This window comes from Phaenicophaeus curvirostris, unplaced genomic scaffold, assembly GCF_032191515.1.
Source record: "Phaenicophaeus curvirostris isolate KB17595 unplaced genomic scaffold, BPBGC_Pcur_1.0 scaffold_75, whole genome shotgun sequence".
In the NCBI taxonomy this organism is placed as follows: domain Eukaryota; kingdom Metazoa; phylum Chordata; class Aves; order Cuculiformes; family Cuculidae; genus Phaenicophaeus; species Phaenicophaeus curvirostris.
In genome coordinates this window covers 740732-760893 of record NW_027206697.1, presented here as the reverse complement: position 1 = coordinate 760893, position 20162 = coordinate 740732, and the positions used below count along the sequence as shown (strand labels likewise).

Genomic DNA, 20162 nt, shown 5'->3' with positions numbered 1-20162 from the left:
GGTTCCCACAGTGAGAAGAAGAAAAGGGGACGGACGGAAACCCAGGGATTCCATCTGAACATGGGAAAACACCTTTGTGCTGTGTGACTGGCTGTAGATGGAGGCCACGGAGGCCACCAGAGATGGTCCTGGGAAGCCCCCTTGCCCAGGGGTTGGAGCAGGGATGGAGGAGGCTGGGTGGGGGGTTGGGACCTGGAGAGCTTCTCTCCAACCTCGGAGCTGCTGGGACTCCATGAGCTGGAACCCAGCGCCCCTCAGTGGCTGCTCAAGGATCTCACAGCTCCTCAAGGAGCTTCTCAAGGCTCAGGGGACTCACCTGGCTCCATCCCTTCCCTCAGAATCCATCCCCTCCCTCTGGATCCATCCTTCCCCCTGGAAGGGGGCCAAGGGATCCGATCATGGAACGGGGCCAGGGATCGGGGCCGGGGCCAAGGGATCAGGTTTGGGACAGGGCCAAGGGATCGGGGCCAAGGGATCGGGGCAGGTGAGGGGCCAGGGATCGTCTCGAGAATGAGGCCAAGGGATGGGGCCAAGGGATCTGCTAGGGGAACGGGTTCAGGGATCAGGTCAAAGAAGGGGAGTGCAGATCGGGGACAGGGCCGAGGGATCTGGTTGGTAACGGGGCCAAAGGGATTGACCCAGGGCCAAGGGATTGACCCAGGGCCAAGGGATCGGGGAACGGGGATGGGGATCGGGGATCAGGGCCAAGGGATCAGGGCCAAGGGATCGGGCCTAAGGGATTGAAGCCAAGGGATCGAGGTCAAGGCATCGGGGCCAAGGGATCAGGAACAAGAGATCGGGAACAAGGGATCGGGAACAAGGGATCGGGGCCAAGGGATTGGGCCAAGGGATCAGGAACAAGGGATTGGGAACAAGCGATTGGGGCTACGAGATCAAGGCCAAGGGATCGGGGCCAAGGGATTGGGCCAAGGGATCAGGAACAAGAGATTGGGAACAAGGGATTGGGGCTACGAGATCAGGTCAGGGATCGGGGCCAAGGGATCGGGGCCAAGCACGGGGCCAAGGTCCTTCCAGCGTCTTTATTGAGTCGGGGGTCCATGAGTCGTGGGGTGAAGCTCGAGGGGGGACACGGCCCCACGGGGGCTCCAGGGGCTCCCCCCCCCGGCAGCAAACGCGGCACAGCCAGCTCGGAGTGTCACGGAGCTTCATGGAGCATCATGGAGCTTCATGGAGCTTCATGGAGAACCACGGAGCATCGTGGAGCTCCATGGAGCATCATGAAGAGGCAAAGAGCGTCATGGAGCTTCACAGAGCGTCACGGAGCAACTTGAAGCAGCTCATGGAGCATCATGGAGCATCTTGAAGCATCACGGAGCATCTTGAAGCATCACGGAGCATCGTAGAGCGACACGGAGCTTCATGAAGCATCATGGAGCATCATGGAGCATCTCAGAGCATCATGGAGAAGCATCGAGCATCATGAAGAGGCACCAAGCATCCCGGAGTATCCTGGAGAGGCAGGAAGCATCATGGAGCATCACGGAGCTCCATGGAGCATCACAGAGCATCATGGAGCATCTCGAAGCATCATGGAGCATCTCGGAGCATCATGGAGAAGCATCGAGCATCTTGAAGCATCGTGAAGAGGCACCGAGCATCCTGGAGCATCCTGGAGAGGCAGGAAGCATCATGGAGCATCATGGAGCTCCATGGAGCATCATGGAGCATCATGGAGCATCACAGAGAGGCAAAGAGCATCATGGAGTGTCATGGAGCTCCAAGGAGCATCATGGAGCATCGTAGAGAGGCAGGAAGCATCATGGGGCATCTTGGAGCATCGTGGAGCTCCATGGAGCATCGTGGAGAGGCAAAGAGCATCACGGAGCAACTTGAAGCAGCTCATGGAGCATCTTGAAGCATCACGGAGAACCACGGAGCATCACGGAACATCATAGAGAGGCACGGAGCTCCACAAAGCATCACAGAGCATCATGGAGCATCTCGGAGAAGCATTGAGCATCTTCAGGCATTGTGAAGAGGCACAGAGCATCCCAGAGCATCCTGGAGAGGAAGGAAGCATCATGGAGCATCATGGAGCTCCATGGAGCATCTTGAAGCATCTCGGAGCATCATGGAGCATCTTGGAGCATCATGGAGAAGCATTGAGCATCTTCAGGCATTGTGAAGAGGCACAGAGCATCCCAGAGCATCCTGGAGAGGCAGGAAGCATCATGGAGCATCGTGGAGCTCCATGGAGCATCTTGGAGCATCACAGAGCATCACGGAACATCGTAGAGCGGCACGGAGCTCCACGAAGCATCACAGAGCATCACGGAGAAGCATCAAGCATCTTGAAGCATCATGAAGAGGCACCGAGCATCCTGGAGCATCATGGAGCTCCATGGAGCATCTTGAAACATCACAGAGCATCATGGAGCACCACAGGCCACCACAGAGCATCGTGGAGCTCCATGGAGCATCATGAAGAGGCAAAGAGCGTCATGGAGCTTCACAGAGCATCATGGAGCAACTTGAAGCAGCTCATGGAGCATCATGGAGCACCACGGAGAACCACGGAGCTCCAAGGAGCATCATGGAACATCGTAGAGAGGCACGGAGCTCCATGAAGCACCACAGAGCATCATGGAGAAGCATCGAGCATCTTGAAGCATCGTGAAGAGGCAGGAAGCATCATGGAGCATCTTGAAGCATCACGGAGCATCAAGGAGCATCATGGAGCATCTTGAAGCACCATGGAGCATCTTGGAGCATCACGGATCACCACAGAGCATCATGGAGAACCATGGAGAGGCACAGAGCATCATGGAGCATCACGGAGCACCATGGAAGCATCACGAGGAACCATGGAGCATCACAGAGCTTCATGGAGAGGCACGGAGCTCCGTGGAGCATCACGGAGCATCCTGGAGCATCTTGAAGCATCATGAAGCACCACAGAGCATCATGGAGCATGACGGAAGACTATGGAGCATCGTGGAGGCACCCAGAGCATCATGGAGCATCATGGAGTATCACGGACCATCATGGAGAACCGTGGAGCATCTTGAAGCATCCCGGAGCATTGTGGAGGACCATGGACCATCCCAGAACCTCATGGACCTCCACGGAGCACCACAGCGTGGCCTCATGTGGCTTTGACACCCCCCCAGATCATCCCCCTTGGTCCTTTCCACCAGCCGAGCTGGACACGCGCCCACGGCCCCGACCTCCAGGGAACGTCCGACCTTCCAAAGACCCAGGAGAAACGAGGCAGGAAGAGCCACCAGGGGGTCCTTCTTGGGATGCTGCGATCCCAGGGCTGGAGAACCTCCTGTCTGAGGACAGGCGGAGAGAGTTGGGGTTGTTCAGAAGAAGAGAAGGCTCTGAGGAGACCTTCTAGAGACCTTCCAGCACCTGAAGGGGCTCCAGGAAAGCCAAGGAGGGACTTTTTCCAAGGTCGTGGAGTGATGGGACGAGGGGGAACGGGGATAAACTGGAGAGGAGAAGATTTAGACTGGTTCCTTCCAACTCAACCCATCTCATGGTTCCATGATTCCCACTTGGAGTCAACCAGAACCCCCAGATCCATCCCTGGAGATGTTCAAGCCCACGTTGGATGGAGCTTGGAGCTCCTGATCCAGTAGGAGGTGTCCCAGATGGACCTGGATGGGCTTTGAGGTCCCTTCCACCCCCAACTCCGAGTCCACGAGCGTTCCAAGCCCTAAGAGAACGTGGGGAAGGCCGAGGGTCGAGCACCAGTGAAGCTTCTGCAGATCCTCACGCTGGGATCCACCTGGCGGGTCTGGATTCCGGGAGCTCCTTCTCCTGACCCATCTCCATCCTCCTCCCACCCCACATCGCAGCATCCTCGGGGGGGACAACCTGGAGGAGGCACCAAGGATGGACCCAGGCAGGGAACCTGCACCAGAACCTGCTCCCGGGTCCTCCTGAAGGTTCTTCGAGGTCTCCTCCACTTGTTCCTGGACTTTCCACCTCCTGAGGGCCTGGAAGGCTCCATCGGGACCACGAGTCCCACCAGGGACGCTGGAGGAGGCTGGAGAAGGAGCCCCCGTGGATCCATCTGGTCTGGTTGGCGTCTCACCCCCAAAAATCCAGGAGAACCGTGATGTCCAGACCTCCAGGAGGTGACTCAGAAGGGAGGAGATCGGTGCTTGTGGAAGGCGCTCTCCAAGAAGTTGGCCAACTTCTCACAGTCGTCCTGGAAGAGAAGGAGAAGAAACCACCCGGAGAGGTGGGTTTGGTCGCCGAGGACACCTCCTGACCTCAAGATTCCAACCATCCGTCTCGCATCTGAGCTTTGGTAGCACCTCCCATGGGATCAGGAGCTCCAAGACCATCCAACCGGGGCTTGAACCCCTCCAGGGATGGATCTGGGGGTTCTGGCTGACACCAAGTTGGAATCATGGAACCATGAGATGGGTTGGGTGGGAAGGGACCTCAAAGATCATCCAGGTCCATCCAGGACACCTCCCACTTGGATCAGGAGCTCCAGGCTCCATCCAACCTGGCCTTGAACCCAAAGGAGGAGCAGCAGGAGACTCACCTCGTGGATGAATCCATAATGCACCAGCTCGGTGGCCAAGTCCTTGGAGTTATCGGCTGTGGAGACAAGGAACGATGAGAACGTTGAAGGTCAACCACCTCCCACCTTCTCGAGCAGCACCCACGGGACGTTCCATCTGCTTTGGGTCATCGCTGAGGGACCCCAGGGCTGGGTTGGGTTGGAAGGGACCTCAGAGATCATCTAGATCCACCTCCTGCCACGGGGAAGGACACCTCCCACGGGATCAGGGGCTCCAAGATCATCCAACGTGGCCTTGAACCCCTCCAGGGATGGATCTGGGGGTTCTGGTTGACTCCAAGTGAGAGTCATGGAACCATGAGATGGTTTGGGTTGGAAGGGACCTCAAACCCACCCAGTTCCACCCTCTTCTCACATGGACGTTAGGGTTTAGGCTGCTCTTCCAGGAGAAGAAGCTGGAGGTGAAAACCCTTGGTGACCAACCCAACCTGAGCCTCAACCCGTCCAGGGATCTTCTCCCTTCCCTCCAGTTGAAGGGGAACTGGACGTACTGGGCAGGAGGTCGTAGCTGAGCTGCCGGTGGAGTTTGTCCTCCAGGATGAGCAGGAGGGTCAACTGGGGGAAAGAAGAGAGGTTCTCACCATCCCCAGCTTCTCCAAGAGTCCCATCAACACTGGGAAGGGCCTAGAGCTCCTCCAGGGGTGGGAACTGGGGCTTCTGGTTGAGATCAAGTTGGAATCGTGGAACCATGAGATGGTTTGGGTGGGAAGGGACCTCAAAGTCCATCCAGGTCCATCCAGGACACCTCCTACTGGATCAGGGGCTCCAAGATCATCCAACCTGGCCTTGAACCCCTCCAGGGATGGATCTGGGGGTTCTGGGTGACCCCAAGTGAGAATTATGGAACCGTGAGATGGTTTGGGTTGGAAGGGACCAGTCTAACTCTGCCCCTCTCCAGTTTATCCCCGTTCCCCCTCGTCCCATCACCCCACGACCTTGGAGAAAGCCCCTCCCCGGCTTTCCTGGAGCCCCTTCAGGTGCTGGAAGGTCACTACAAGGTGTCCTTGGAGACCTCCAGGCTGAACAACCCCAACTCTCTCCTCCTGTCCTGGGACGGGAGGTTCTCCAGCCCTCGCATCATCCTCGGAGCCTCCTCTGGCCCCGTCCCAACAGCTCCATCTCCTTCTCCTGCTGAGGATCCCAGAGCTGGCCCCAACCCTCCAGCTGAGCCGAAGACTCACGTGCCACTGGGTCTTCTCCTCGTTCAGCTCCAGGTTGCACTGCATCTGCACCACCTGCAAGAGGCCAAAGTCAACGTCAGCTTGGACAATGCCCTGAAGCTCCAACCAGCTTCTCAAAGTCCTTCTCCAACCCCTCAGCTCCAGCTGAATTGCAAGAGGACAGCCAGGAGGAACCCGGAGATGGTTTGGGGTGGAAGGGACCTCAAAGACCATCTAGATCCACCTCCAGCCATGGGCAGGGCCACCTCCCCCCTGATCAGGAGCTTCAAGGTCCATCCAACCTGGCCTTGAACCCCTCCAGGGATGGGATCTGGGGATTCTGGTTGACCCCAAGTGAGAATCATGGAACCATGAGATGGTTTGGGTTGGGAGGGACCTCAAAGATCATCCAGTTCCACCCCAGGGACACCTCCCACTGGATCCCTGGAGGGGTTCAAGGGCGGGTTGGATGGGGCTTGGAGCTCCTGATCTAGGATGAGGAGGAGATGAGGAGATGAGGAGATGAGGATGAGGAGATGAGGATGAGGAGATGAGGATGAGGAGATGAGGATGAGGAGATGAGGATGAGGAGATGAGGATGAGGAGATGAGGATGAGGAGATGAGGATGAGGAGATGAGGATGAGGACCAACTCCAGCCTCAGAAGCTCCCGTGGAGCCACCAAGTTGAGGAGAAGGGTCCTCACCAGAGCAGAAGGTCAACGTACGGATGAAAGGAGCATCGTTCCTCAACCAAGGTGATGGGAACGGAGAACCTGACCCCCCTGGGATCTGACCCACCTTCCTGGTCTCCACGTCGAAGGGCTCTGGGGTGGGAGTCTTGGCTTTCTGAAGGTCCTCCTGGGGCTGGGAGAGAACCCGGGGGAGGGCATGGGGTCTGGAGACGGCGAAGTTCATCAGAGGGTAGAGCCCGTTCCTGGGGGAGAAAGACAGAGGAGAAGAAGCTGGGAGAGGACAACAGGAACGGTTTGGAGCTGCGAGAGGGGAGATGGAGATGAGATCTTGGGGAGAAACGTTCTCCTGGGAGGGTGGGGAGATGCTGGTCCTGGTTGCCACCAGGAGCTGTGGTGGCTGCTCCATCCCTGGAGGGGTTGAAGGCCACGTTGGATGGAGCTTGGAGCCCCTGATCCAGTGGGAGGCATCCTGGATGGAACTGGATGAGCTTGGAGGTCCCTCCCAAACCATCTCATGGTTCCATGATTCTCACTTGGAGTCAACCAGAACCCCCAGATCCATCCCTGGAGGGGTTCAAGGCCAGCTTGGATGGAGCTTGGAGCTCCTGATCCAGTGGGAGGTGTCCTGGATGGAACTGGATGGACTTTGAGGTCCCTCCCAACCCAACCCATCTCCTGGTTCCACGATTCTCACCAGCAGCTCCTCCCCAACCCACCTGACGTCCTCTAAGAACTTGTCCAGTTCCAGGAACGAGACCTCCGAGTACCTGGTGGAGAAAGGGGACAGGAGGGTCGGTGGGAGAGGCTGGAGAGAAGAGCAGAAGCTCCATCCCCGGGCTGGGTGAAGGTCCTCACGGTGGTGGCACCTCCCCCACCTCCCCCTCACCTCCACTGCACCCCGGGCCGACCCTGGCGCCGCATCTCCGCCATCACCATGTTGAGGTCCAACTCCTTGATCTTCTCCTCCACCACGTTCTCCGGCATCAGGTCTAGGGCCAAGCAGAAAGGGGCGTCAGGAGAAGGCGCCTGGAGAAGTCAAGGATGTCCCATCCCTGGAGGGGTTCAAGGCCACGTTGGATGGAGCTTGGAGCCCCTGATCCAAGCGGGAGGCGTCCTGGAAGGACTTTGAGGTCCCTTCCGACTCAAACCAGCTCATGGTTCCATGATTCTCACTTGGGGTCAACCAGAATCCCCAGATCCCATCCCTGGAGATGTTCAAGACCAGGTTGGATGGAGCTTGGAGCTCCTGATCCAAGTCCTGGATGGAACTGGATGGACTTGGAGGTCCCTTCCAACCCAAACCATCTCACAATTCCACGATTCTCACTTGGGGTCAACCAGAACCCCCAGATCCCATCCCTGGAGGGGTTCAAGGCCAGCTTGGAAGGAGCTTGGAGCTCCTGATCCAGTGGGAGGTGGAACTGGATGGACTTGGAGGTCCTTCCTGGTTACTCACACTGGTTGTTGATGAAGCAATGAGCGGCCAGCAGCTTGAGGGAATGGACCTCGAAGAGCACCCGGTGGAAGAGGAGGTTGTGGGCCGATGGCCTCTTGTCTGGGTTGAGGGTCAAGCACGAGAGGATGAACTCCTGGAGGTCAAGGAGAAGGCATCAAGGAGAGGTGAAGCAGGATGGTCAGTAGGGTTGGAGAAGACCTCTAAGATCATCCAGTCCAACCATCTACCAACCACCATGGTTCCTGGAGGTGGTGGGGTCACCAGCCCTCGAGGAGGTGGTGGAGTCACCAGCCCTGGAGGAGGTGGTGGAGTCACCAGCCCTGGAGATGTTTAAAAGATGAGTAGACAAGGTCCTCAAGGCCATGGTTGGACTCGATGATCTAAAAGATCTTCTCCAACCTACTGATTCCATGATTCAACATCCCAAAGAGCCACGTGGATACGTATTTTGAAATCCTCCAGAGATGGAGACTCCACCACCACCCTGGGCAGCTTCTACCAGGGCTTCACCACCCTCCTCATCAGCCCCAGGTCCTCAGTTGCTCCCAGAACCCTTCCCGGCTTCTCCAGACGTTCTCCAAGCCCACCAGGAAAGACGTGGTAGGAGTCCAGAAAGGAGGAGACGGCTCCTGTTGAGCTTCTCCTTCTCCACCACCCCAAGTCCTTCTCCTCAGGGCTCCTCCCCATCCATTCTCCACCCCGACCCCAGCGTAGGACCTTGAAGAGCCCCTGGAGGATCCCATGAGGTTCTCCAGGTCCCTCTGGACCTGGTTGAGCTCCTGGTGCCACCTGGAGCAGGTAGGAACGTTCTGAACTTCCAGGTGCCAGAGAAGGACCTTCTGGGGTGGATCTACAGCCCCTGGAGACACCTGGGACCTCCTGGTGGGCTCCATCTCCAAGGTTCGGAGGGTCCAACTCACCCTCATGTTGGGATCGTCCAGGGAATGTCGGGCCCGCACGATGGCCTCCTCGGAGACCCGCGTGTCCCCGTTGCTCTGGATCTCCAGCACCGCCATCTGCAGGAGAAGGAACACAACCAGGTGGCCACGGCTCCCCAGAGGGACACCTCGTGGACCTGCTGGAGCTGGGGAGCTCCTCACTGAGACCAGAACAAGGCTCTGGAGCTCCTGGGCTCCTCCTTGCTCCCCACCAAGACCACCAGATCAAGGCTCTGGAGCTCCTGGGTTCATCAAGACCAGACCAAGGCTCTGGAGCTCCTGGGCTCCTCCTTGCTCCCCACCAAGACCAGATCAAGGTTCTGGATCTCCTGGGCTCCTCCTTGCTCCCCACCAAGACCAAAGATCTGGAGCTCCTGGGCTCCTCCTTGCTCCTCACCAAGACCAAGGCTCTGGATCTCCTGGGTTCATCAAGACCAACCAAGGCTCTGGATCTCCTGGGCTCCTCCTTGCTCCTCACAGAGACCAGATCAAGGTTCTGGATCTCCTGGGCTCCTCTTTGCTCCTCACCAAGACCATCAAGTTAGAATCATGGAACCATGAGATGGTTTGGGTTGGAAGGGACCTCGAGCTCCATCCGGCTCCACCCAGGACACACCATTCTCCTCGTCCTCTCCATGTCCTCCTTGATCTAAAGCATCTCCCCAGCTTTCCTGGAGCCCCTTTCCACCTTGGAAGCTTCTCTAAGGTCTCCTCGGAGCCTTCTCTCCTCCAGGCTGGACACCCCCAACTCTCCCAGCCTGTCCACGAGCTTCTCCACCCCTCAGATCATTGAAACCCTCTGAGATGCCTCCACCACGGGAAGGGATCCTCATCTCAGGGAGCTCCCCAGGCCACCACCATCCCCAGGAAGCTCTGAGAAGACCCATCGTGCCCCATAACCGGGGTCACCCCCGGTTCCTGGGTTCCTCAGCCAGGTTCCTCCGTACCTCCAGGGCGCACATCCCGAAGGAGAAGATGTCCACGGCCGTCCCATCAGCCTTCTCTGCAAAACCAAACCAGAGCCACCTCAGGTCCACCGGTCGCTCCCTGCTCACCTGGAGAAGACCCCGTACCACGTCCTCCCTCTCCTCATCCCCCTTCTCCCATCCCATGTTCTCCACCCTTCCCTGTCCCGTTTATTCCCTTCCAGTTGGTCCCAAAAAGTCGAGGTGGGGATCAAATCTGGGGTTTCCACGCGCCACAAAGGCTCTTCCCTTCCTTTTCCTCAAAACATCGGAACTTCAGATGGATTTGGGGGTCCTGAGCCACCAGCTGAGCTTCTGAGAGGACACCTCCCACTGGATCAGGAGCTCCAAGCCCCATCCAACCTGGCCTTGAACATCTCCAGGGATGGGATCTGGGGGTTCTGGTTGACCCCAAGGGAGAATCATGGAACCGTGAGCTGGTTTGGGTTGGAAGGGACCTCAAAGATCATCCAGTTCCACCCCATGGGCAGGGACACCTCCCACTGGATCAGGGGCTCCAAGCTCCATCCAACTTGGTCTTCAGCACCTCCCTTCATTCTGGATCCATCCCTTCCCTCTGGTTCCATTCCTTCCCTCTAGGTCCATCTCTTCCTTCTGGATCCATCCCTTCCCTTCAGGTCCATCCCTTCCCTCTGGGTCCATCTCCTCCTTGTGGATACATCCCCTCCTTCTGGATCCATCCCTTGCCTTCAGGTCCATCACCTCCTTCTGGATCCATCCCTTCCCTCTAGGTCCATCACCTCCTTCTGGATCCATCCCTTCCCTCTAGGTCCATCACCTCCTTCTAGATCCATCCCTTCCCTCTAGGTCCATCCCTTCCTTCTGGTTCCATCCCTTCCCCTTGGATCCATCTCTTCCTTCTGGGTCCATCTCTTCCTTCTTGGTCCATCCCTTCCCTCTAGGTCCATCCCTTCCTTCTGGTTCCATCCCTTCCCCTTGGATCCATCTCTTCCTTCTGGGTCCATCTCTTCCTTCTTGGTCCATCCCTTCCTTCAGGTCCATCACCTCCTTCTAGATCCACCTCTTCCCTCTGGATCCATCCCTTCCCTCCAGGTCCATCCCCTCCTTCTAGATCCACCTCTTCCCCTTGGATCCATCCCTTCCCTCTAGGTCCATCACCTCCTTCTGGATCCATCTCTTCCTTCTGGATCCACCCCTTCCCCCTGGATCCACCCCTAGATCCACCCCCACGTCCCACCAGGCGGATCCCACACTCACGTCCGTACTCCGGTGGGAAGAAGTGGAGATTCCGCTGCTCTTCCCTCTCGATCCTCATGGGGCTTCTCAGGTCGTCGGGAAGCGCTGAGGTGGGAACAAGGAACGTTCTGCCCTCACCTCACCTGGTGGATCCTGGTGGATCCCGGCCCCACCAGAAAACCTTCTTCTCCCACCCATTCCTTGAGGGACCCCAGAAGCTCCTCCAGGTTGGAAGGAGAAGGTGGGAAGGTTCAGGATGAGTTGGAAGAGGGACACTCACCGCTGGCAAACACCCGGTGCCAGACTGCGCCCATCCCGATCCATGAGAAGAAGGCGACACGGAGCAGAGGACACAAGGAGGAGAGAAGGTCACTTCACACCTCGCATGGTGATTCCCTGAGGAACCCTCCAGCTCCCACCTCTTCCACCCCACCAGGACCTTCTCAGAACCACGTGGCACCCGTCCTCCTCATCTCTCCACCGGGAGATTCCTAATTTTGATGGGAATGGTTGGACTTGACAATCCGGTGGGTCCTTTCCAACCTAGTGAGTCTCTGATTCTCCTGATGGAGCTTCTGGAGATATGAGGAGGAACTTCCCTCCCAACCCAACTATCTCATGGCTCCATGATTCTAACCTGGGGTCAACCAGAACCCCCAGATCCCATCCCTGGAGATGTTCAAGACCACGTTGGATGGAGCTTGGAGCTCCTGATCTAGTAGGAGGTGTCCTGGATGGAACTGGATGAGCTTTGAGGTCCCTTCCAACCCAAACCACCTCATGGTTCCATGATCCTCACTTGGTGTCAACCAGAACCCCCAGATCCATCCCTGGAGATGTTCAAGACCACACTGGATGGGGCTTGGAGCTCCTGATCTAGTAGGAGGTGTCCTGGATGGAACTGGATGATCTTTGAGGTCCCTTCCCACCCAACCCAATCCCTGATGGACGTTTCCCACCGTCCTACCTGATCCGATCTTGATGAGCCCGTTGTGCTGGATGAAGATGGTGTCGCTGGTGAGGTTCCCGTGGATGATGGGCGGCTCGCAGGCGTGGAGGAAGCTGGAGAAGCACAAAAGCCACCCTGGAGCTCCTCCCCGGGACCACGAGGAGGTCCAGGGTGGAGGTGAGAAGGTCTTTACCTGAGAGCTGAGAGGATCTGGGTGCACCAGCGCTTCCAGGCCTAGGAGAGAGGATGAAGATGGACTTGGAGGTCCCTTCCAACCCAAACCATGTCATGATTCCATGATGATTCTCCCTTGGGGTCAACCAGAACCCCCAGATCCATCCCTGGAGATGTTGAAGGACACGTTGGATGGAGCTTGGAGCTCCTGGTCTAGTGGGATCAGGGGATGGAGAGGAACGGGATGGTCCTACCTAACGTCTTAGAGTGGAGGAACGTGTCCACCACCACCCAGGAGCTCCAAACCCACCTGGGAGCTTGGACAGACAGACGGACAGCAGAGAAACCCCTCAGAGAGGAGAACGTGTCCTACCTAGAGGAGCTCCAGGAGCTCCAAACCCACCTAGGGCACCTACCCTGGCGTTCATGGCCTTGTGGTTCTTCTTGGTCTTCTTCAGGAACTGCTTGAGGCTCCCGGAGGACACGTATTCCGTGATGAAGATGACCTGGAAGAGATGAGAAGACCCATCAGCCTCCCAGGAGAACGTTTCTCCCCAGGATCTCATCTCCATGTCCCCTCTTGGAGCTCAAAACCGTCCTCCTCATCCTCTCCGTGTCCTCCTTGATGAAGAGCATCTCCCCAGCTTTCCTGGAGCTCCTTTTCCATCCTGGAAGCTGCTCTGAGGTCTCTTCTCCAGGCTGAGGAACCTCAACTCTCTCAGCCTGTTCCTGGGACATCCCACCCCACCCCAGGGACCTCCAGAGGCTCCGTCTCCTCCCGTTGGACCTACCCGAGCCTTGGAGTCCCTCACGTCCAGCCAGTACTTGTGAAGCTTCACAATGTTGGGATGATCCACCAGCACCAGCTGCTCAAACATGGTCTTGATCTTCTCCTGGGGGCAGGGAGAGGAGATCATGAGGTTCTCAGGGTCCCATTTCAGCAGGTCCAGGTCCCTCTTGGCCTGGTGGAACCTCAGGAGGTTCTCACACGCTGGATCTCACCTCGTGTGCCTTGAAGGCCTTCTTGTCGGTGAAGAGCAGCTCGTTCCACACGACCTCCACGCCCTCCTCGGTGTCCATGGCCAGGAAGGTGCTCTGGATGCCCGGCATGTTCCCCTGATTCACCTGCCAGGAGCGAGAAGGTGGGAGACACCCCAGGACAGGAGCTCCAAGCTCCATCCAACCTCTCCTTGAACCCCTCCAGAGATGGATCTGGGGGTTCTGCTTGACACCAAGCGAGAATCATGGAACCATGAGATGGTTTGGGTGGGAAGGGACCTCAAAGTCCATCCAGTTCCACCCCAGGGACACCTCCCACTGGATCAGGAGCTCCAAGCTCCATCCAACCTGGTCTTGAACCCCTCCAGGGATGGGATCTGGGGGTTCTGGTTGACCCCAAGTGAGAATCATGGAACCGTGAGCTGGTTTGGGTTGGAAGGGACCTCAAAGATCATCCAGTTCCAGGACCATTGGATCCTTCAGGATCCTCCTTGAGGGCGTCACCAGATCCATGATCCCAGGATCATTAGAACCTTCACAATCCTCCTTGAGGGCATCACCAGATCCATGGCCCCAGGATCTTTAGATCCTTCACGATCCTCCTTGAGGTCCCAGGACCCCTGGATCCCTGATCTTTCTCCTTGAGGGCATCACCAGCTCCATGAAGACCTTAAAGCCTCTTTCCAACCCCACCGATTCCGCGGGATTTGGAGGGGACGGAGCTTCTGGAGGAGGAGGATGAAGAGCAGGATTGTTCTCCTCGCCCTGGTACTCGATGTCCCGGGGCAGCAGCTCTTGGCCGAGTTCCCGCTGCCGGCACACAAAGAGCCTCTGTTCCTCATCTCAGCTCCACGTGCTCCACCCAAAGCCAGCTGGACACCTTCCCAGTAGGTCCCAGTCACCTCCCAGTGCTCCCAGGGCTCCATCCGTGCTCAGAATGAAGATCCAACCCGCTGGTCAAGCCATAAATCGCGGAATCGTTGAGCTTGGAGAAGATCTCCAAGCTCATCCGCTCCAAACCCAAGGGATGAGCCAACCCTGTCCCCAAGGGTCACATCCACGTGGATTTGAACTTCTCCAGGGCCTCCAGGAACCTTGAGGAGCCTCCACGGAACCTCCTGGAGGAGCCTCCATGGAACGTTCTGGAGGAGCCCCCAGCCCTGGGTAGAGCTGGTGGGTCCAAGCTCATCCCTTGCCCTCAGATCATGGAATCGTTGAGGTCGGCAAAGCCCTCTGAGCTCCTCCAGCCCAACCCTCAACCCTCGTGGGCTCTGAACTTCATCCCTGAGCTCCACATCCACAGGGATTTGAACCTCTCCAAGGGTGGGGACTCCCCGCCTTGACCTGGGAAGCTTCTCCCAGGGCTTCACGGCTCTTTCCATGAAGGAATTGTCCCCAGCCTCCAGTCTAACCCTCCCCTGGTCCAACTGGAGGTCGTTCCCTCTCCTCCATCTCTTGTTCCTTGGGAGAAGACACCAAGACCCACCTCACCACAACCTCCTTCCCAGAGCTGTGAGCGCCCCGAGGTCTCCCCTCAACCTCCTCTTCACCCCCAGGTCCCTCACCTGCTCCAAGAACTCCCACCCAACCCATTCCATGGAGCTCCAAGCTCCATCCAACCCGGCCTTGAACATCTCCAGGGACGGGATCTGGGGGTTCTGGTTGACACCAAGTGAGAATCATGGAACCATGAGATGGTTTGGGTTGGAAGGGACCTCAAAGATCATCCAGTCCCTCCCCAGCTTTCCTGGAGCCCCTTTCCCTACTGGAAGCTGCTCTAAGGTCTCCTCAGAGCCTTCTCTTCTCCAGCTTGGACCATCCCACCTCTCCCATCCCATCCAGGAGCAGCTCCTGAGTGGAAATAAAGGAGCATGTTGGTGCCTGAAAAAGTCTTGGAGGTGACGTCTCCAACCCAGCGACGCCTCCTCCTCCTTCTCCTCCTCAGAGGAGGAGATGGAGGAGGAGATGGAGATGGAGATGGAGATGGAGATGGAGATGGAGATGGAGATGGAGATGGAGAAGGAGAAGGAGAAGGAGAAGGAGAAGGAGAAGGAGATGGAGAAGGAGATGGAGAAGGAGAAGGAGAAGGAGAAGGAGATGGAGAAGGAGAAGGAGAAGGAGATGGAGAAGGAGAAGGAGAAGGAGATGGAGAAGGAGAAGGAGAAGGAGAAGGAGATGGAGATGGAGAAGGAGAAGGAGATGGAGAAGGAGAAGGAGAAGGAGAAGGAGATGGAGAAGGAGAAGGAGATGGAGATGGAGATGGAGAATCCAGCTGGAGGAGAGGAAGGGACGAGGGAAATCGTGCAGGAGAAAACAAGAAGAAACACGAAAACAGAATTGAAAGAACATCAAGTGACTCTAAACCATCTACGGGGGGGTCGAGACGTCACCGAGGGCTCCCACGGGGCGAGGAGAACCAGTCCAGCCATGGATTCTGCTGCTTGGAACCCCTCCAACCATTCAGTGGTTGCCACCGGAGCTATTTTTAAGAGCTGGTTTGTTGGCAGCCTGGGACGTGGTTTTTATGGAAGTTTTTCCAGGGCTGAGGGGACCATCTGGAGAAGTTGGGTCTCTCTTTCCACACCACCGATTTTGTTCCATCCCCTTGTTGGTTTGATGGGTTCTGATCGAGGTTAAAGGAGGCGAAAGGGTGGGATCAATCCTGACCCCACCGAGTGCGGTTGAGGGGACGGGGAACATCACGGACTGGGGCTCTGATCCCATCAGGAGGCATCTCAGGGGGGTTTAATGGAGAAGGGAGCTCAGGGAGAGGATGAGGGGAAGGGTTTAAGATGAAAGAGGATGAGGATGAGGGAGAGGATGAGGGAGAGGATGAGGGAGAGGATGAGGGAGAGGATGAGGGAGAGGATGAGGGAGAGGATGAGGGAGAGGATGAGGGAGAGGATGAGGGAGAGGATGAGGACGTGGACACGAGGACGCGGACACGAGGACGCGGACACGAGGACGCGGACACGAGGACGAGGACACGAGGACACGAGGACACGAGGACACGAGGACACGAGGACGAGGATGCAATAAAGGGACCCTGAAGGCACCTAACATGCTCATGGTCCTCAGGATGTGACAAAGTCAACGGCTGCTCATCGGCAGTTGCCCAACGGGCCAAGCCCGGAGCCACCAGGGTTGCTCAAGAGGCGATTGCAGCCCTGCAGCTCCTCGCTGGGACGTGCAACCACGAGCGGCTCTTCATCCACAAGAAGGTCTTCAAAGCACATGGAGTGAGCTCCAGCGTGGACTGTTCCAGCCACTTGGGGGGACGAGGGATGAGAAGCTCCACATGAGCTCAACACCCACAGCCCAGAAGTCCAACCATGTCCTGGGCTGCATCCAGAGCCGCGTGGGCAGCAGGGAGGGAGGGGATTGTCCCCTCTGCTCCTCTCGGGGAGACCTCAGCTGGAGGGTTGGGGCCAGGGCTGGAATCCTCAGCAGGAGAAGGAGATGGAGCTGTTGGAACGGGGCCAGAGGAGGCTCCAAGGATGATGCGAGGGCTGGAGAACCTCCCGTCCCAGGACAGGAGGAGAGAGTTGGGCTTGTTCAGGAGAAGAGAAGGCTCCGAGGAGACCTTGGAGAGACCTTCCAGCACCTGAAGGGGCTCCAGGAAAGCTGGGGAGGGACTTTCTCCAAGGTCATGGAGTGATGGGACGAGGCGGAACGGGGATAAACTAGAGAGGAGAAGATTTAGACTGGACATGAGGAGGAATTTCTTCATGATGAGGGTGGGGAGACCCTGGAACAGGTTTCCCAGGGAAGCTGTGGCTGCCCCATCCCTGGAGGGGTTCAAGGCCGGGTTGTAGGAACTGGATCCAGTGGGAGGTGTCCCTGGGGTGAACTGGGTGGGCTTTGAGGTCCCTTCCAACCCAAACCATCTCATGGTTCCATGATACCAACTTGGTGTCAACCAGAACCCCCAGATCCCATCCCTGGAGGGGTTCAAGGCCAGGTTGGATGAAGCTTGGAGCTCCTGATCCAACAGAAGGTGGCCCCACAAGTGGCCATAGAGAGTCCAGATCCCTGAACCAGAACATCCTCCACCCTAACCCCTAACCCCTTCCCCATCCTCTTCTCCTCCCTCAACCCCTGCTCCATCCTCAACCCCATTCCCATCCTTTACCCCCAGCCCCAGCCCCATTCCTTGCCCCCAGCCCCATCTTTTGCCCCCATCACTATCCCCTGCCCCATTCCTCATCCCCTGCTCCATCCCCATCCCTTGCCCCATTCCATGCCCCCAGCCCCATCCTTTGGCCCCATCTCCATCCCCTGCCCCCTCCTCATCTCCTGCCCCATCCCCTGCCCCCTCCTCATCTCCTGCCCCAGCCCTTGCCCCTAGCCCCATCCCCTGCTCTATCCTTTGCCCCCAGCCCCCTCCCCTGCCCCCTCCTCATCCCCTGCTCCATCCCCTGCCCCCTCCTCATCTCCTGCCCAGCCCTTGCCCCCAGCCCCATCCCCTGCCCCCCTCCTCATCTCCTGCCCCATCCCCTGCTCCATCCTCATCCCCTGCCCCATCCCTTGCCCCCTCCTCATCCCCTGCCCCATCCTCATCCCCTGCCCCATCCCCTGCCCCCTCCTCATCCCTGCCCCATCCCTTGCCCCCTCCTCATCTCCTGCCCCATCCCTTGCCCCCTCCTCATCTCCTGCCCCATCCCTTGCCCCCTCCTCATCTCCTGCCCCATCCCTTGCCCCCTCCTCATCCCCTGCCCCCTCCTCATCCCCTGCCCCATCCCTTGCCCCCTCCTCATCTCCTGCCCCATCCCTTGCCCCCTCCTCATCTCCTGCCCCATCCCCTGCCCCCTCCTCATCCCCTGCTCCATCCCTTGCCCCCAGCCCCATCCCTTGCCCCCTCCTCATCTCCTGCTCCATCCTTTGCCCCCAGCCCCATCCCCTGCTCCATCCCCTGCCCCCTCCTCATCCCCTGCTCAATCCCCTGCTCCCTCCTCATCTCCTGCCCCATCCTCATCCTTTGCCCCCAGCCCCATCCCTTGCCCCCAGCCCCATCTCCATCCCCATCCCCATCCTCCCCCCCCCGGTCCCTCACCTGCTCTCGGCGCTTCTGCCACCTGCCGCAGGGACTCTCCTCCAGGATCTCGCTCTCCTCCTCGCTCTCCTCCTCCTTCTCCTGCGCCAGGAGCCCCTCCGGCTCCGCCATCGGCCCCCCCCCCCGAGCCCAGCCCAGCCCTCCCGGTGCAGCCCAGCTGCTCCGAATAGAATCCGAACTGCTCCGAATATGAGCTCAGCTGCTCCGAATATGAGCCGAACTGGTCCGAATGGAGCTGAACTGGTGCGAATATGAGCCGAACTGGTCCGAATATGAGCCGAACTGGTCCGAATGGAGCTCAACTGGTCCGAATATGAGCCCAGCTGCTCCGAATATGAGCCGAACTGGTCCGAATATGAGCCGAACTGGTCCCAGTGGAGCTGAACTGGTGCGAATATGTCCCGAACTGGCCCGAATTTGAGCCGAACTGGTCCAAATGGAGCTGAACTGGTGCGAATATGAGCTCAACTGGTCCGAATATGAGCCGAACTGGTGCAAATATGAGGTCAACTGGCCCGAATATGAGACGAACTGGTCCGAATATAATCCGAAGTGGTCCGACTGGAGCTGAACTGGTCTAAATGGGGCTGAACTGGTGCGAATATGAGCTGAACTGGTGCGAATATGAGCCGAACTGGTCCGAATGGCGCTCAACTGGTCCGAATATGAGGTGAACTGGTCCGAATGGAGCCGAACCGAGCCGAGTGGAGCCGAACCGAACCGAGTGGAGCCGAACCGAGCCAAGAGGAGCCGAACCGAGCCGAATGGAGCCGAACCGAGCCAAGAGGAGCCGAACCGAGCCGAATGGAGCCGAACGGAGCCGACAGGAGCCGAACCGATCCGAGCTGCGAGCCGAACCCCGCCGGGAGGCCCCGAACCGAGCGGAGCCGAGCCGAGCGCCTCCGAACCCAGCCGAGCGGAGCCGAACCCAGCCGAGCGGCGCCGAATCGGAGTCGAAGGGAGCCGAACCCTTCCGAGCGGAGCCGAGAGGAGCCGAAGGGAGCCGAGAGGAGCCGCTGCCCCCCCCGCTCGCTCCGGACGTGCCGGAGAGCACGGACCGCCCCGAGGGCGGGGCTGGGGGACATGGGGGGGACAGAGGGGGGTGCAGGGGACGGGGGCGGGGAGAAGGGGGGAGAGGGGAGAAGGGGGGAGGGGGGACTGGGGGGGGTAAAGGGGACATGGGGGGGGTAAAGGGGACATGGGGGGAGGGGGAGGAGGGGACATGGGGGGGACAGGGGGGAGAGGGGACGTGGGGGGAGAGGGGACAGAGGGGACATGGGGAGGACAGGGGGGAGAGGGGACATGGGGAGCACAGAGTGGGGAGGGGACACAGGGGACATGGGGAGGAAGGGGGGACATGGGGGGACAGGGGGGAGAGGGGACAGAGGGGACGGGGGGGACAGGGGACAGAGGGGGGACATGGGGGGGACAGGGGGGAGACGGGACGGGGAGACATGGCGGGGACAGGGGGAAGGGGGGGGAGAGGGGACAGAGGGGACGGGGGGGAAGGAGGGGAGAGGGGACAGAGGGGACGGGGGGGGACAGGGAGGAGAGGGGACACGGGGGGCAAAGGGGGGAGAGGGGACAGAGGGGACATGGGGGGGAAGGGGGGAGAGGTGACAGGGGGGACATGGGGGCACAGGGGACAGAGGGGACTTGGGGAGGACAGGGGGGAGAGGGGACAGAGGGGACTTGGGGGGACAGGGGGGAGAGGGGACGGGGGGACAAGGGGACATAGGGGGAGGGGGGACATGGGGGGACAAAGGAGGGGACAGGAGACATGGGGGAAAAGGGGGGAGGGGACATGGGGGGAAGGAGGAGGAGGGGACATGGGACACAGGAGAAAAGGGGGGACATAAGGGAAAAGGGGACAGAGGGGACATGGGGGGAAAGGAGGGGGAAGGGGACATGGGGGGACGTAGGGGGGACGTGGTAGACATGTAGACATGGTGCTTTGGGACATTAGAGGTGTCCAAGGCTGGGTGGGATGGGG

General features: G+C 58.7%; 1 protein-coding gene across 1 annotated transcript; it reads right to left on the bottom strand.

Moving 5' to 3' along the window:
- Nucleotides 1-914: 914 nt before the first annotated feature.
- NRBP2 (nuclear receptor binding protein 2) lies at nucleotides 915-18364 on the bottom strand. Its single transcript, XM_069882088.1, has 18 exons — nucleotides 18170-18364; nucleotides 13120-13242; nucleotides 12909-13010; nucleotides 12534-12623; nucleotides 12137-12177; nucleotides 11962-12056; nucleotides 11275-11298; nucleotides 11016-11099; nucleotides 9759-9814; nucleotides 8794-8889; nucleotides 7874-8006; nucleotides 7304-7406; nucleotides 7134-7184; nucleotides 6524-6659; nucleotides 5746-5799; nucleotides 5056-5119; nucleotides 4526-4581; nucleotides 915-4180 (listed from the first exon to the last, which is right to left on the bottom strand). Exons 1-18 carry the CDS (start codon nucleotides 18278-18280, stop codon nucleotides 4112-4114), a joined length of 1488 nt encoding a protein of 495 aa, XP_069738189.1. The 5' UTR covers nucleotides 18281-18364; the 3' UTR covers nucleotides 915-4111.
- Nucleotides 18365-20162: the final 1798 nt, after the last annotated feature.

Bases quoted from the DNA above. Each gene is read 5' to 3' on its own strand.
- NRBP2 (XM_069882088.1), bottom strand. From the start codon at position 18,280: ATGGCGGAGCCGGAGGGGCTCCTGGCGCAGGAGAAGGAGGAGGAGAGC. The intron at 5,800-6,523 runs GTGGGTCAGATC...GGCCTCTTGCAG, and splicing joins TCGACGTGGAGACCAGGAAG to GTGGTGCAGATGCAGTGCAA. The intron at 4,181-4,525 runs GTGAGTCTCCTG...CTTCTCTTCCAG, and splicing joins ATTATGGATTCATCCACGAG to GACGACTGTGAGAAGTTGGC.